Genomic DNA, 16,388 nt, shown 5'->3' with positions numbered 1-16,388 from the left:
ACAAGCTGCCTTTTCCCTTCCTGACGGTCACCCTGCAACTTAGTTCATGCAGAATAGAACCCAATCAAGGGCCATGGATTGGCCAAATTGATGAGGATGGTACTCATCTTTGCTTGTAATCTTTTGCCAGAATAAGCCTCAGAGTTAAACTGTTTAATTCCATTTTCCACTAACAGGCAAGCACGTGATTGGGCCTGTTCATCAGTGCGGATTGAGTGTAATTTCAGATTGTTATTGGAACAGTATCTCATCTTCCCCTGGGCATGCTACTGCCAACAGAACTCAAAAATGAATTCAAAAAATTCAGGTAACAAGTCTTTCCAGTTTGTATCTAAACTAGCTAATCCCATGAGAAGGTTATCCACCTGTAACATCAACAGTTTAGCTCTCTCCACAGACATCATCTGATCTGCTGAATATCGCAGTCGCCTTCTCTCCAGCAATTGCTGTGTTACTTCTCATATTGGTTGTTTTTCTCTATCCACTTTTCTTGTTTATTCCCTCTGTTTATACTCTTCTGTGATGTTGCAGTTAAATGGTATTCGGCATCTTCTCTTGGATGGCATTACTAATATTTGTGCCATGTAGATAGCCCCTTTGTTATTCCCATCTTACCCCTTATCTGCAACAAACAGAGTTGTGTTCTCATTTTCCTGTTCTAGTTATAGGTCATCAGCCCAAAAGATTAGCCCTGTTTTTTTCCTACACAGATGCTGCTGCTGAACACAAGCAGAATTTTCTTATTTTGTTACAAATTTCCAGCACTTGCAGTATTTTTTTGCTTTCCAATTTCCACCTTACTCTTTCATTTATTTTCCGTAAAGCGTCTACATCTCTCTTTTATTTATTTTCCATCGTCTCCAATGTTTTGTACCTCACGTTTGATTTTCCTTTCTCTCTCATCCTAATTCATTTCTTCTATAGACATCAAGTCTTGACCATCCGCTGGCATGTAGCAACAACATCATGTGCGTTCATTGTCCATTGTTTTCTCCCAACTACCTTTTTCCTTTCTCTGCGATTCAAAAAGCTGTAACATCTAATTTTACCTCGTTCTGATTAAGGGTCACCCAGAGCAATTATGTTCCTCTCGCCACAACAAAGTGTATTTTCTGCTTTAAAAAAAATCCCTCTCAATATAACTCAATTTCCATAAATTTCACGGTGATATAATCAAAAAATATGTAGATTAACCAGTCAATCGATTAAACATTTAGATCGAAACTTAGTGAAACGAGTCGTTTGCGTCAAGAAGTATCAGCGCATTTCACTGTATGTTTCGATGTACATGTGACAAATAAAGCTAATCTTTAATCATTAACAGTGACATGTTAATTCAGTAAGGAATTGGAATGGATATAGTTATCTTTAAAGAAATGAAATCAAATTAAGTAGGTAAGGAGGAATAGGAGCCTGTGAATGTTGACATCAAAATTACATTTTTGTACTTGAATCGTTTAAGAATTATACTATTTCTGGGTGCCAATGCCAGGCTAATCTATATATTTTTGTATTATTTCACCTTGAAATTTATAATTTCCAAGGCTTGTGGATGCACGGGAGGACTCTGTGGCCTTTAGAATGAACTTCGAGGCAAAATGAATGTTGCCGCTGGTAATCAGCAGAGACATGACATAAGTAACGCTGGGAGAAGGCAAACAAGTGAAACTTGAGGTGCAGGGGAGGCGGGACCTCAGCACCTCCAGCAGCAGCTCTCGCGAGAAGGCGCCCGTTCTTTTAATGAGAGCCGCAGCGCGCGACATGGACGTCGGGCCGCCGATTGGCCGAGGGCGGCGTCACGTGCGCGGTGCCGTTTCCCGGCGGTCTATGCGCCGGTTGCTGATTACGAGAGACGAAGGGACGAGTGCGGCAGCGGCAGCGGCGGAGTGGAGTCGGCGGGCGCAGTGAAACCTCCCGGAACAGCGCGGTTGCCTCTTCCCCTCTCCGGTTTTCACACATACACATCCTTCTCTTCTGCATCGGCGAGCCGTAAACCCGCTGAGGAATATTTCCAATAACCCTTTTTTTCCCTCCCTTGTTTCACGTCCCGGACAGGGGAAAATAACTTTGTTTTTTTTTCTGGTCAAGATTTTGTTCTCACTTTTTTTTAGTTATGAGTCATGTGGCCATCGGCAATGTACTGGATCTAGATCAGCAGGTAAGTCGCCGTCAGCCTCACTTGTGTGCCTTTTGCTCCGGTAGTACGGTGTTGAATGGTATCGGCTTGGCAGGTGGCGGTGGGCTGGGGAGGGAGGGAGCGGGTGTCCCTGTCGCCTCACTCCCTTCCCTTCCCTTCCTCCTTCCCTCCCTCGTCTCCTCGCACCCCCTCCCCTCCCGGCCTGGCCGGCTGCGGGAAGTCGGCCGACAATGGCGGCTTTTGTCTCTGTCGGAGCCGCCCCGCGCTGCCATGGGGAGGAGTCCTTTAAGTGGTGGTTGTTTTTTTTAAAGTGGGCTTTGTTACCGGTGGGTGACCGGGCTCATTTCCCCGTTTCTCTACCCCGCCAGCTGCGAAATGCGGCGGAGGCGAGCGATCCTCTGGTCCGGGCCTTTGTTTCGGCCTCGTCTCGCTGCCGAGGGGTGGGGGATGGTTCGCGTTCGGGGGTGGGGGGGAGAAAGCAGTCAAGAGCTTTATTTTTAATCCAGTTGAACTGTAACCAGAGGGGGTGTCGTACATTTCCGAATAAAATTTCGCTACTCTATTGGGGGAGTGAAGAGATGCGAATTGGACTTCCTTGTGGAGGAAAACTTACCACTAAATCCCGTAATGGCGGCCTTTGTGGTGAGTTGCCAGCCATTCCTTCCACCAGCTTCAGTAACAGATTAAATACTGACGTGGAGCATGTTGTAAAACCCTTCATTTAAAGCTCTCCTCTCGGCTTGACGCAGGCCGCTACGTTTCCTAAACAACCTCCTTCACTCAGAGCTGAGCACTTGGATTTTAAAAAATGGACAGCAAAGGAATACGGAAGGATGAATACTTGTTTTGGTTAAAGAGTTCTATCAGATTGGTTGTTTTCAAACCAGACATCTGACTTTCTCTCATATTCTGATCTAAAATACAAGATTTTTCGGTTTTAGGCTTAAACTCGTGTTCTCCCTTAATTGCCAATTGTTTGAATGATTACATAACTTTCTTGTATTACACATACTCATGAGAGCCTTACCACCTCTGGATAAACTTCCGATTCTATTGAGGTGATTGTTACAGTTACAGTGGCTGGGAGTTCTTAAAACTTAAAATTTGCTTGATCGTTTAACATCACCCTATAGTAAATGTGTCAATGTGGCCTTTTCGAATTAAATCACTTAATATTTATAACCAGATATTTTTAAAACACCGATCAATTGCCAAGCTATTAACTTTAAATAAGCGAAATGCATTATTTCAAAGCCAATTGTGGCTGAATCGAGTACTGTTCTTGTTTACTGAAGTCCGTGCGCTAAGAAACTGCGCCATCATTGTGTCTGGCGCAGCATGTTATTAGCTGAAGCATGAGACATCTATCCCTGCGGCCACAACAGAATTTTTGCGAAGTTCCGTTCCAAAAAAGGTTGCCCGACTGTTTTCGGTGTCGAGATAATAGCCTTTTCTTTTTGAAAGAGTATATGTAGAGTGCCGGCTTGGTAGGTGGGGGGGGGGTAAAGTGAGATATTAAAATGGAGTTATGTGTGATTAATTTCTGACGAAATCAGAGCGTATACGTGCTGGAGACTGACGGGCAATTGTTAGAAGGGCGGGGAAGGCTCGTCACAAAGGTTTAAGTTTCCTGTTAACGTAACGAACGTGCGATGCCATTTTTTGTCGTTTTGCGGTCATTTTTTATTGAATCGGAGGCCCACGATGCCAGAAACGACAGCTTAGTGACGACTGATTTTGTTTTGCACTGAGTTTTTTCAAATGCTGCTGTTCGCCGCTGATGAGATTCAGCAATGACGATTTTATCGTAAAACGTTGACTGAAAATACACGAGGATCACTGTCAGGAGGGCACTTTAAGTCAGGAACAGTATTTCTATTATGTCGCTGGCTCCTCTTTTCAACAGTCGTGGGTTGGATTTGTTTGTATTTCGTCATAGGCTTGTGCAGGCTCCCTTCCAGCGTAACGACTGAAGTGACGCCCTCTTCAGGTCATCGAAGAGCTTTTCCAAGCTGCTCTTTTCAAATGAAATCTTCAATCAAAAATGCCTTTACCATAAGCATATACACCTTTTTTGAACTTCGCGGAAGTTCAGATTGTTAACTTGTTTTTTCATCATTTTGGATGTATCAAGTCTTAAGGCCAGTTAATTAAAATTTCACTAAATTGAAAGGCATTTTGCTTAGGTGAAGAAAGTTGCATACTTTAATGTCAAATTTGGCACATTGCCCTTTTAAAGTTCAAGCAAAGCAAGACGTGTTGGCCAATAACTTGGAAATCAAACTTCATAAGCAAACTGATCGTTTATCTTGTTAGTAATTGAATTGTTAAAATTTAATTTGAAGCATGAAACATTACTGCTAATTTCAAGAAACATTTCTAAAGCATTGTGACAGTGCAGCTTCTGGTGACCACATGTTGGTCATAGTCAGGCAGAAGTTGTTTACACGTCTGGATAGGCAAATAGATTGAGAGGATGTTGATAATTCACTAATCAGTCTTTCAAAGATATTTTAAGTGGAAAGTTGCCAGAGGATCCCCAGGATCAAATATGGTTTAAACCTGTGTTTTTAAAAGTTACATTAAAGTTAAGCTCGTTCAAGTGAGTTTATTGTAGGCTATGTGAAGGAAATGAGAGAACCAGATTAGAATATGAAGAATTGGAATGTAGACTGGGAATGATGGGATCAGAGTAAACTGAGGAAATACAGATTATTAAAATGGGACTAATTTTGAAATATAGATTTAAAATGGATAACTTGAGCTTTGAAGTAATAGTTGTATTTAACTTTATCACATGTACATCAAAACAGTGAAATACGTAGTTTGCATCAAGTCAAATAAGCGGGATTGGGCTGATCAGTCTACAAGTGTCACCTACTTCTGGTGCCAACGTTAGCAACTAGAACTCCAGAGGAAGCCCGTGCAGTCATGGGGCGGGGTTATAAAGCAGTGGAATTTCAGCCCTCTTTGGTGATTGCTGGCACTGTAAAGCAATGTGCTGCTAACCACTGGGATACTGTTACCAGGACTGTCGATCTTGAGTGCATTAGAAACAAAGGTGAGAACTGGAAACATTACAAATTTTAACTTTAGGGCAATAAATATTTAAATATTTACCACCATGGGCTAGCTGATGGTTGTGGTTATTTATGATATAGCACTAGGATGTTGGGCCACGTTTTTATATTGACTGCACACTTCGGTCAACTAACGAAATTTAATTTGTAAATGTGAAGTATACTTCAATATAGTAAATTTCTCAAAGATGGGTTAGTAAAAATGTAACCTAGAAGATGTATCTTTGATCCTCTCGAATCTCAAATTTTGCCATTTCATCTTTTAAAGTTATGCCTTTTGGTATTTGGCATATCCACCCAGGGGTTGTGGGGAGAAGAGGAAGAACTACCATATTTATCCCTTTTATAAGTTTACACTTCTCTGGTCTTCCCTCAGCCTGTGCTGCAGAAGAACCAATCCAATTTTGTGCAATGTCATTAATCTGTGCAACACTCTGGTGAAACTCTTTTGCACTTTCAAGGCCTTCAATTCTTCTGTAATGCAGTGCAAGCAAATCTGCATCCAGTTCTCCAATTGTAACCTAACCCAATGGGTGTTGAAGAAGCCATACTTGCCTTCAATCTTTTGGTCATCTTTGAAACGTTAGCCTTTGTAATGTGCATGCTGCAGATGGAGTGAATGGAAAGATGTGGTGACTGAGCAGTGCTTACAGCGCTGCGCAGTTGTCATTAGCAGCGCAGTTGTCATTAAATGCTGCAATGCAATCCACTGGGATGTTTTCTGTAGTGCATCTGTAGAAGTCTTGAGAATCTTTTCTGCTTAGCCTGTCATTAGTCAGTAGGATAATGAGAAAATAAGCCATTGTCTTAAGAATGTTGTCATAAAAATGTGATTAAAAGCAACATGATACTTGGTTTGAGTGTTTTGGAGTGGGAGGAAAGAAATCCTTAATGCCATGCTATCAGAGGGTGACAAGTATGCATTGAGGGTGGCTGGTGGTATTTGGGAGATTGGGATGGTGTGGTGAGAGAAGCAGGAAAAGTGCCAGTAAATGCAAATGTGGATTAATACTTGGGTCAATATTTATATTGGCAAAATTGATTTTTTCTGGGAGTTGCAAATTTGACCTCCAGGAGTACAGGTCAACTCTTAGTCTTTGGAAAACCAGTATTTAAACATTGGACAGTGTAGTGATTTCCATAAAGGAACTTCACTGTACAAGAATAGCAAAGTAAATCTTGTCATGCTGCTTTTTCATATAAGGTAAATAGAATATGCTCAAATATTGAGATAAATAACAATGTTGTGATCTTGAAATGGGTATGTGGTAAGCTGTTTAAGAAATGACTAGTATGTGTTTAACTATCTTTCATGGAGAAGCGGTTATGGGGCAGGCCAGAGGAGGTAGGGGTATGGAGAATATTTGAGTCTTGAAATCTGTGATGCTGAGACGGTGATTATTGGTTAATTTAGGATTTGTTCACTGTATTTGAGGCTTAATGTAGACCACCCTCCCTCTTCTCTCCCCCCCCCCTCCCATTTGAAAAGTCTGTATATTTGGTACTAAATAATACTGTAACCTCAACATGGGCAATTTGGTTCAATCTGTAATGATTACTGCTAACTCCATTCAGTTCTATTCCCATCACTGAGATTTTGGTCCATTACCTTAATTGATGGCTTGAATCCATGTTAGTTTTGAAGTTATTCAATTGTTTCTAAATCCTAATGTGTTTGTGCGCCTGTACTTGCCATGTGAGACAAATTACAGTGGCATTCCATTGGTCAAGTAAAACATAGGTCAAACAGCTGACCAAGATTTACCCAAGTTCTTAGTAGTATTTTTCTTTTTCCATTCTACCAGTATAGCTTTGGCAAGACAAAGTCTAGTGCCAAATATGCTGTGAATGTCAATGACCCTATATTTTGACAAATTTGCGAAGTATTGTTTTCAGGAAAGCCACAGATTTGTAAAGGATTGTGTGGTTTTGAATGTTAAATGAGTACAGTGAGGGCAATTAAGAGAAGTTTTTCCATTACAATTCAATCATTCTACCCACAGCATTATACTTTTTGCCCTTTTAATAAAGTGAGTGGAAAACAATCTTTTTTCATGGTTTTGCTCTGAAAGTGGGAAAGAGACAGTTTTTCTTAAAAATTTTATTGATTATTTTGCATAGCAGAATAAGGAATATAAAAATGCTTTGGGATATTTTGAAGAGGCCTGCATGTCCTGCAGTTCCTTGTTACATCACTATTTCATTTATAGATGAGCTTCATTTTACAATCAAATTTGTTAACTGGGTAAAGTGATCATAATCACAGAAGCAGAGTTAGGCTTTTTGGCCCATCAAGTCTGCTCTGCCATTCAATCAGGCCAGATTTATTTTCTGTCAGCCCTGTTCTGCCTTTTCCCTGCAATCTTTGACAGCCTTACTAATTAAGAACATATTGATTTTCAGTTTTAAGTATACCTCCTGACCTGACCTCAACAGATATCTGTGGCATTAAATTCCAGTTTCACCACACTCTCAATTTCCCCCTTGGCTCTGATCTGAAGGGACATCTTTTTATTCTAGCAGGATTTGGCCCTAGACTGTCCAACTATTGAAAATGCCCTCTCTCTTTCCACTCTATCCAGGTTTTTCAATATTCAGTAGGCTTCAGTGAGATCCTCATTTTTATCTCCAGTGAGCGCATGCCCAAATATTCCTCATACATTACCCTTCTGTTCCTGGGATCATTCTCGTGAGCCTCCTCTCCAATAACAGCACATCCTTTCTTGGGTAATGGGGCCAAAACTGCCTATAAAATGCAGTTTGACCCATGTCTTGTAAAACTTCAGCATTACATCTTTGCTTTTGTATTCATTTTGAGAGGATGTGAATACTAACAATGCATTTGCCTTATTTACCAGTGACTCAACCTACAAGTTAACCTTTAGGGAATCCTGCACAAGAACTCTCAATTTTCTTTGTACCTTTTTTTTCAGTTTTCTTCCTGTTTAGAAATTAGTTTACCTCTTTATTCCTGCTAACAAAGTGCATGACAATACCCTGCACTGCATTCATCTGACTCCTTGCCCATTCCCCTAATCTGTCAAGTATTTCTGTAGACTCCCTCAACACTATCTCTAGTCTGGACTCTTGGCCACAAAGCTATTGATTCCATCATCCAGGTCACTAGCATGTGAAGAGTAGCAGATCAAAACTGACTCCTCCAGGTCAATGGCAGCCAAGCAGAAACTGCCGTTTTATTCTCACTCTTTGTCTCCTACCAGTCAGCTGATGTTCTGTCCATGCTAGTATTTTTCCTGTAGTACCGCTGTCTTTAATTTTGTTTAGCAGTCTCATGTGATTGCTTGTCAAGACTTTCTGAATATCCAAGTAAATAACATCCACTGACTCCATTGTCTGTACTGCCTGTTATTTCCTCAACGTTCAGAAGGATTTCCCCTTGAGGAAGCCATGCCAACTTTGGCCTATTTTATCATGTGCCTTCAAGTGCTCTGCAATTTCATCCTTAATAATGTACTCTAATGTCATATCAATCATTCAAGTTGGGCTGACTGGCCTATAATCTTTTATTGCCTCCCTTATAAAAATTAAAGATTAACTTTGTAATGTGTATATTAGTGACATTTGTTATTTCTAGTCCTCCAGAGCCATTCCAGAATTGAAAGATAATTAGTAATGCCTCTATATTGTCTTCAGTTACCTCTGTCAGAACCCTAGGGTGTAGGCCACCTAGTCTGGGCGACTTGGCTGTTGCTCAGAAATTTTAGGTAGATCTTTGAAACTGAAGTCAAAGTTCACTGTAGTTCATGTGTGTAGATCAGATGTTATTATTTAAGTTTATATTCAATGTTTTTGTGTCCGAATTACTGCAGCAGGGGGTGATGCACTGGTGTGAATTTCTGACCCCAACACCTGTGGGTTTGGCAGCTGAGCCTTAAATTTGCAAATGGTGTGAAAGGGAGCAAAAGCTTCACTTAGGGCACCACCAATACAGAAAAGGTGAGAACAAGCTTACTTTAAATCAATGCTGGTAAATTTTCTAAACTTCATAACTTAAAGCAGGAGGTGCTGCTTTTTGGCTAAAGATAATTCCATGGGGTTGAGGAGGAAGGGGGAAAAAAAAGCCATGATTACATGGCAAAGCAGACTCAATGGGCCAGATGTATTAATTCAGCTTCTATGTCTTAAGGTCAACCATTGCCTGAAACTTTTTCACATCTTTGATTCTTGTCAGTCAGTGAGTGGGTGCTGTCCGGCCGCGGCCGCTTCTTTGAGCTCAGCCCTTTCTTAGGCGGAGGCCTTGGGCAGGTCCAGGCACACGGTGCAGTGCCCAAGTTCATCATGTCTCTAACTAGGTGCACAGCATGCGATTTATAGATAGGTGGTGAGACTTTAATCTCTCCCACGGAAGATGGCCGTTGGCTCACAAGGAGCTCATCTGCCCTTTGTCAGGTCTTGTCTTTTCTAGTCCTGGGTGTCCTCACGCCCTCCTCACCAGACTAAGTCTGGTGGGGGAGCCGGCCCAAGTCGCCGACCACAGCTCTCGGCTGAGTGCCAGACACTCATCTCTCCCCCCCCCCCCCCCCCCCAAAATCTCTCTGAGTGTCTGGCGCCGGACCAAAAAACCATGGTTGATTCTTGACCAGCTTACTAACTGGTGCATCTTTTGCAGTAGTCCTCTCAAGTCCCTAGATCTATGGGGCAGCAGTGTAGGAAGTATATGGTCATGGAAGGAATAATGGTGTAGACTAATTTCTAAATAGAAAATTCACAATTAAAATGCAAAGAAACTTGGGAGTCCTTGTGCAGGATTTCCTAAAGGATAACTTGTAGGTTGAGTCAGTGGTAGGGAAGATAAATGCATTACATTCATTTTGAGAAAGCAAGGACGTAATGCTGCAGCTTTATAAGGCATTGGTCAGACTGCATTTTATGAGCAGTTTTGGGCCCTTTCTCTAAGAAAACTTGCTGACTGAGGGTTTACAGGAGGTTCCTGACAATGATCCCAGGAATGAAAGGGTTAACATTTGAGAAATGTTTGTCTCTGGGCATGCACTTGCTGGAGATTAGAAGAATGAGGGGGATCTCATTGAATCCTACTGAATAATGAAACGCAGAGTGGACATGCAGAGGGCTTTTCCAACAGTGGGAAAGTTGAAGGCCAGACTATCTGATCAGAATAGAGAAGGATGTCCCTTTTGAACAGAGATGAGGAATTTCTTTAGCCACCGGGAGGGTGAAACTGGAATTTATTGCCACATACATCTGTTGTGGCTTAAAGTGGAGGTTGATTAGGAAGGGTGTCAGTGGTTGTGAGGAAAAGGCAGCAGAATGGGGTTGACTGAAAATAAATCACCCATGATTGAATAGTGGAGTAGATTGGATAGGCCAAATGGCCCAATTCTGTTGTGTCTTAAGACCACTTTATCCAGCTAACAAATTTTTTTTTGTAAAGTGAAGTTCATCTATAAATAGTTTTAACAAGGAACTGCAGCATATGCAGTATTGCATTCTTGGTAATGTAATGGTTAGCACAGTGCTATTGCAGTTCGGAGTTCAATCTCGGTGTCCTCTAATTAGTCGGTATGTCTTTTCCGTGGAATGTCTGGGTTTCCTCCCACAACCTAAAAGTGCACTGGGTAGGTAAATCAGTCATTGTAACTTGTCCTGTGGTTAGGTTAGGCTTTAGATATTTCAGAAAGGACGGAGGGAGGCAAAAGGAGGGCGTAGTACTGCTGATCAGAGACTGACATGACTGCAGAAAAAGAAGACATGAGGGAATTGTCTACCGAGTCTCTGTGGGTGGAAGTTAGAAACAGGAAGGGGTCAATAACTCTACTGGGTGTCTTTTATAGACCACCCAATAGTAATAGGGACAGCAAGGAGCAGATAGGGGGATGGATTCTTGGAAGGTGTAATAATAACAGGGTTGTCGTGGTGGGAGATCTTAACTTCCCAAATATCAATTGGCTTCTCCCTGGAGCAAGGGATTTAGATGGGGCGGAGTTTGTTAGGTGTGATCAGGAAGGTTTCCTGACACTATGTAGATAAGCCTACAAGAGGAGAGGCTGTACTTGATCTGGTATTAGGAAATGAACCTGGTCAGGTGTCGGGTCTCAGTGGGAGAGCATTTTGGAGATAGTGGTTAGATCAGATTCAGCTTTATTGTCATTGTGCCAAGTACAGATACAAAGCCAATGAAATGCATTTAGCATCTGACCAGAAATGCAAAGAATAGTGTTACTTACAAAATAACTGCGAATTTTAAAAAAAAGTGCTACAGCAGACAAATATAAAAGTACTGAGACAGTACAATACAGATGCAATACTGCTTAACGCCGTGATGAGAGGTTCAGCAGTGTCACAGCCTCAGGGAAGCTCTTCCTGTGCCTACTGGTGCGGGAGCGGAGGCTCCTGTAGCACTTACTGGATGGGAGGAGAGTAAAAAGTCCATGGTTAGGGTGAGATGCATCCCTGATAATGCTTTTTGCCCTGCCCAGGCAGCGTTTATGGTAGATGTTCTCAATGGTGGGCAATTGGGTGCCAATAATCCGCTGGGCAGTTTTCACCACACGTTGGAGTGTTTTGCGGTCCGATACAGGACAATTGCTATACCACACTGAGATGCAGTTGAGTATGCTCTCAATGGTACAGTGGCAAAAGTCCACAATTCTATCTCCTTTACCATAGCATTGGAGATAGATAGGAACAGACAAGTTAGGAAAACGATTATTGGAGTAAGGGGAAATATGAGGCCATCAGGCAGGAATTTGGGAGACATAAATTGGGAACAGATGTTCTCAGGGAAATGTATGGCAGAAATGTGGCAAATGTTCAGGGGATATTTGTGTGGCACTCTGCATAGGTTCCAATGTGAAAATCTGTTGAAAAATCTAATCAAGAAGAAAAGAAAATTTTTACAAAAGGTTCAAAAAAAACCTAGGTAATGATAGAAGATTATAAGGCCTGCAGGAAGGAGCATCAGAATGAAATTAGAGCCAGAAGGGGCCATGAGCAGGCCTTGGCGAGCAGGATTAAAGAAAACCCCAAGGCATTCTACAAGTATGTGAAGAGCAAGAGGATAAGATGTGAGAGAATAGGACCAATAAAGTGTGACTGTGGAAAAGTGTGTGTATGGAACCGGAGGAGATAGCAGAGGTACTTAATGAATATTTTGCTTCAGTATTCACTATAGAAAAGGACCTTGGCGATTGTAAGGATGACTTACAGCAGACTGAAAAGCTTGAGCATGTAGATATTAAGAAAGAGGATGTGCTGGAGCTTTTGAAAAGCATTCCAGTTAGATAGGTCACCAGGACCAGAGGAGATGTACCCCAGGCTACTGTGGGAGGCGAGGGAGGAGATTGCTGAGCCTCTGGCATTGAACTTTGCATCATTAATGAGGACTGGAGAGGTTCAGGAGGTTTGGAGGATTGCAGTTGTTGTTCCCTTATTCAAGAAAGGGTGTAGAGATAGCCCAGTAATTTATAGACTAGTGAGTCGTACCTTAGTGGTTGGTAAGTTGATGGAAGAGATGCTGAGAGGCAGGATTTATGAACTTTTGGAGAGCCATAATATGATTAGGAATAGTCAGCATGGCTTTGTCAAAGGCAGGTTGTGCCTTACGAGCCTGATTGAATTTTTTGAGGATATGACTAAACACATTGAAGGTAGAGCAGTAGATGTAGTGTATATGGATTTCAGCAAGGCATTTGATAAGGTACCCCATGCAAGGCCTATTCAGAAAGCAAGGAGGCATGGGATCCAAGGGGACCTTGCTTTGTGGATCCAGAACTGGCTTGCCCATAGAAGGCAAAGAATGGTTGTAGACTTATTCTCCATGGTGGAAGGTGACCAGTGGTGTGCCTCAGGGATCTGGTCTGGAACCCCTTCTCTTTGTGATTTTTTATAAATGACCTGGATGAAGAAGTGGAGGGATGGGTTAGTAAGTTTGCTGATGACACAAAGGTTGGGGGTGTTGTGGATGGTGTGGAGGGAGGGCTGTCAGAGGTTACAGCAGGACATTGATAGGATGCAAAACTGGGCTGAGAAGTGGCGGATGGACTTCAACCCAGATAAGTGTGAGGTGGTTCATTTTGGTAGGTCAAATATGATAGAATATAGTATTAATGGTAAGACTTGGCAGTGTGGTTGATCAGGGATATCTTGGGGTCAGAGTCCATAGGACAGTCAAAGCTGCTGCGCCGGCTGACAGTGTGGTTAAGAAGGCATACGATGCATTGGCCTTCATCAACCATGGGATAGAGTTCAAGAGCAGAGAGGTAATGTTACAGCTCATCATCTTGTACATCTTATAGGTTGAGTGAACTTGGCCTTTTCTCCTTGGAGTGACAGACCTGATAGAGGTGTATATGATGATGAGGGGCATTGATCATGTGGATAGTCAGAGGCTTGTTCCCGGGGCTGAAATAGCTAACACAGTTTTTACGGTGCTTGGAAAAGTAGGTACAGAGGAGATGTCAGGAGTAAGTTTTTTTTTGCACTGAATGATGAGTGCATGGAACAGGCTGCCAGTGACAGTGGTGGAGGTGGATACTATAAGGTCTTTTAAAAGATCTCTGGTTAGGTACATGGCGCTTAGAAAAATAGAGGGCTTTGGGTAACCCTAGGTAATTTCTAAAGTAAGTACATGTTTGGCACAGCTTTGTGGGCTGAAGGGCCTGTATTGTGCGGTAGGTTTTCTGTTTCTAAATTGGGGTTGCTGGTAGTGTTGTGAAGGGCTTATTCTGTGCTGTATCTCTGAATGCTGTGCCACCATGCTACTCTCCATAGTCTCGGTATGTCCCATAGCATCTTTTTAAGTCTCAGCATTTGCATCCCGTGTCATTATAAGTTCAATACAATTAAACTGCTTCAGATGTAGGATTTCAGTTCCTTGTCTATAACACTTAGCTGTTGAGATGGTGATAACTGAGTTCAGCTGATAAATGTCTATTTTACTTTTCAGCTTGCTGGCCTAGACTTGACATCGTCTTCAGGTGATGCCCAAAGTGCTGGAGGGGCAGGCAGTAAGTGGCAGCTCCATTGAAGCTTTTTTTTTTTGCTACACATGCTATACAAAGATGAATGCATAATTTATCTAGTTCAGAATGTGTATACTGTATGCAACCTTGAAATTTGTCTTGCAGGCAGTCACAAAACAAACCCATTTTTTAAAAAAACACACACAAGGACTTTGTGGGGGGGGGGGGGCCAGAACAAATTATGCAAACAAAAATGTAAACAAATAACACAGAGCATTGGCTGCGGGCCAGTTCAGTGCTGCTGATCATTGCAGGCCACAGCTGCAGAGTCAGTATAGCACTGAAGTTGAATATTCAATATTCAGGTTTGCTGATGACACCACTGTGGGCTGAATCAAAGGTGATGATGAATCAGCATTCAGGTGGGAGATTCAAAATTTGGCTAAATAGTGTCATAATCTCAACCTGTCACCTTTTGGGCAAGACCAAGGAACTGATTGTAGACTTCAGGAGAGGGAAACCAGAGGTGCATGAGCCAGTATTCATTGGAGAATCAAGTGGAGAGGGTCAGTAACTTTAAATTCTTAAAACCGTAAATTGGGTGTCACAATCTTGGAGGTCCTGTGCTGGACCCATCATATAAATGTAATTGCAAAGGCAGCATAGCAGCACCTCTGCTTCCATTAGGAGTCCGTAGAGTGTCAGCATGTCATCAAGAACCTTGACAAGCTTCTATAGATGTGAGGTGGAAAGTGTGCTGACTGGTTGCATTATGGCCTGGTATGGGAGCACTAATGCCTTTGAACAGAAAATCCTACAAAGGTTGTGGATTCAGTCCAGTACATATGTCATGGGTAAAACCCTTCCAACCATTGAGCACATCTGCATGAAACATTGCAGTAAAAAAGCTGCATCCATCATCATAGATCCTTTTTCATTGCTGCCATCAGGTAGAGATACAGGAGCCTCAGTGCTTGCACCACTGGGTTCAGGAACAGTTAAACCTTAACCATTGAGCTCCTTGAACAAAAGGATAACTACAGGTATTCACTGAGATGTTCCCACAACCAAGTATCTCACTTTAAGGACTTGTTATTTCATTCTCCTGTTGTTTATTTATATTTGCATAGTTTGTTGGCCTATGCTCTTTCATTGATCCTGTTTACAGATTTGTTGAGTATGCCTGTAGGAGAAGAGTCTCAGGGTTGTACGTGGTGACATGTATGCAGTGATAATTTTTACTTTGAACCTCGGAATAATGGGCTGAACACCGACTCATTCTTCGCCCTTGGCCTTGGTTAAATTGTGCTGGGGGGGGGGGGGCGGGTAGTAAACAAATGCCATGGAACTTATAACTGCTGAGTCCCAAAAAGTGAGTCCAAAGCTGTGGATCTGGGGAAGTGACTCCTGACCAGGATCCCAATGGTTTCAGGTGATGCCCAAAGTGCTGGAGGGGCAGGCAGTAAGTGGCTTCTGAATTTGGCAGTGAGGGACCGAAGGCTTCTGCACCTCCTGCCCAACAGTAGTAGTGAGAAGAGAGGGAGACCTGTCTGGGAGAGTATCTAGTAGACACGTAGGAGGAATAGACATGAAAGAAAAGGAGGTGGGGTGGCGTGACTGGTTAAAGAGGAGATTAACGCAATAGAAAGGAAGGACATAAGCCGGGAGGATGTGGAATCGATATGGGTAGAGCTGCGTAACACTAAGGGGCAGAAAACGCTGGTGGGAGTTGTGTACAGGCCACCTAACAGTAGTAGTGAGGTCGGAGATGGTATTAAACAGGAAATTAGAAATGTGTGCAATAAAGGAACAGCAGTTATAATGGGTGACTTCAATCTACATGTAGATTGGGTGAACCAAATTTGTAAAGGTGCTGAGGAAGAGGATTTCTTGGAATGTATGCAGGATGGTTTTTTTGAACCAACATGTGGAGGAACCAACTAGAGAGCAGGCTATTCTGGACTGGGTTTTGAGCAATGAGGAAGGGTTAATTAGCAATCTTGTCGTGAGAGGCCCCTTGGGTAAGAGTGACCATAATATGGTGGAATTCTTCATTAAGATGGAGAGTGACATAGTTAATTCGGAAGCAAAGGTTCTGAACTTAAATAGGGGTAACTTTGAAGGTATGAGATGTGAATTAGCTAAGATAGACTGGCAAATGACACTTAAAGGGTTGATGGTGGATATGCAATGGCAAGCATTTAAAGATTGCATGGATGAACTACAGCA

At 42.3% G+C, this 16,388-nt stretch overlaps 1 protein-coding gene across 3 annotated transcripts in view; it reads left to right on the top strand.

Moving 5' to 3' along the window:
• Positions 1-1,821: 1,821 nt before the first annotated feature.
• The window catches only part of ddx3xa (DEAD-box helicase 3 X-linked a), a 63,845-nt gene continuing 49,278 nt past the window's right edge, over positions 1,822-16,388 (top strand). For 2 of the 3 annotated variants that reach the window (XM_072260452.1, XM_072260450.1), the window contains exons 1-2: positions 1,823-2,158; positions 14,144-14,204. In XM_072260452.1, coding sequence (XP_072116553.1) covers positions 2,114-2,158; positions 14,144-14,204 — 106 coding nt within the window. In that variant the 5' untranslated portion in view covers positions 1,823-2,113. Of the gene's footprint in view, positions 2,159-14,143; positions 14,205-16,388 lie in introns of all 3 variants that reach the window. The other variant, XM_072260449.1, reaches the window with a different exon arrangement.

Source organism: Mobula birostris, chromosome 6, assembly GCF_030028105.1.
Source record: "Mobula birostris isolate sMobBir1 chromosome 6, sMobBir1.hap1, whole genome shotgun sequence".
Taxonomy (NCBI): Eukaryota; Metazoa; Chordata; class Chondrichthyes; order Myliobatiformes; family Myliobatidae; genus Mobula; species Mobula birostris.
The sequence above is the reverse complement of the archived record's forward strand: the minus strand, read 5'-3'. Positions and strand labels throughout refer to the sequence as shown.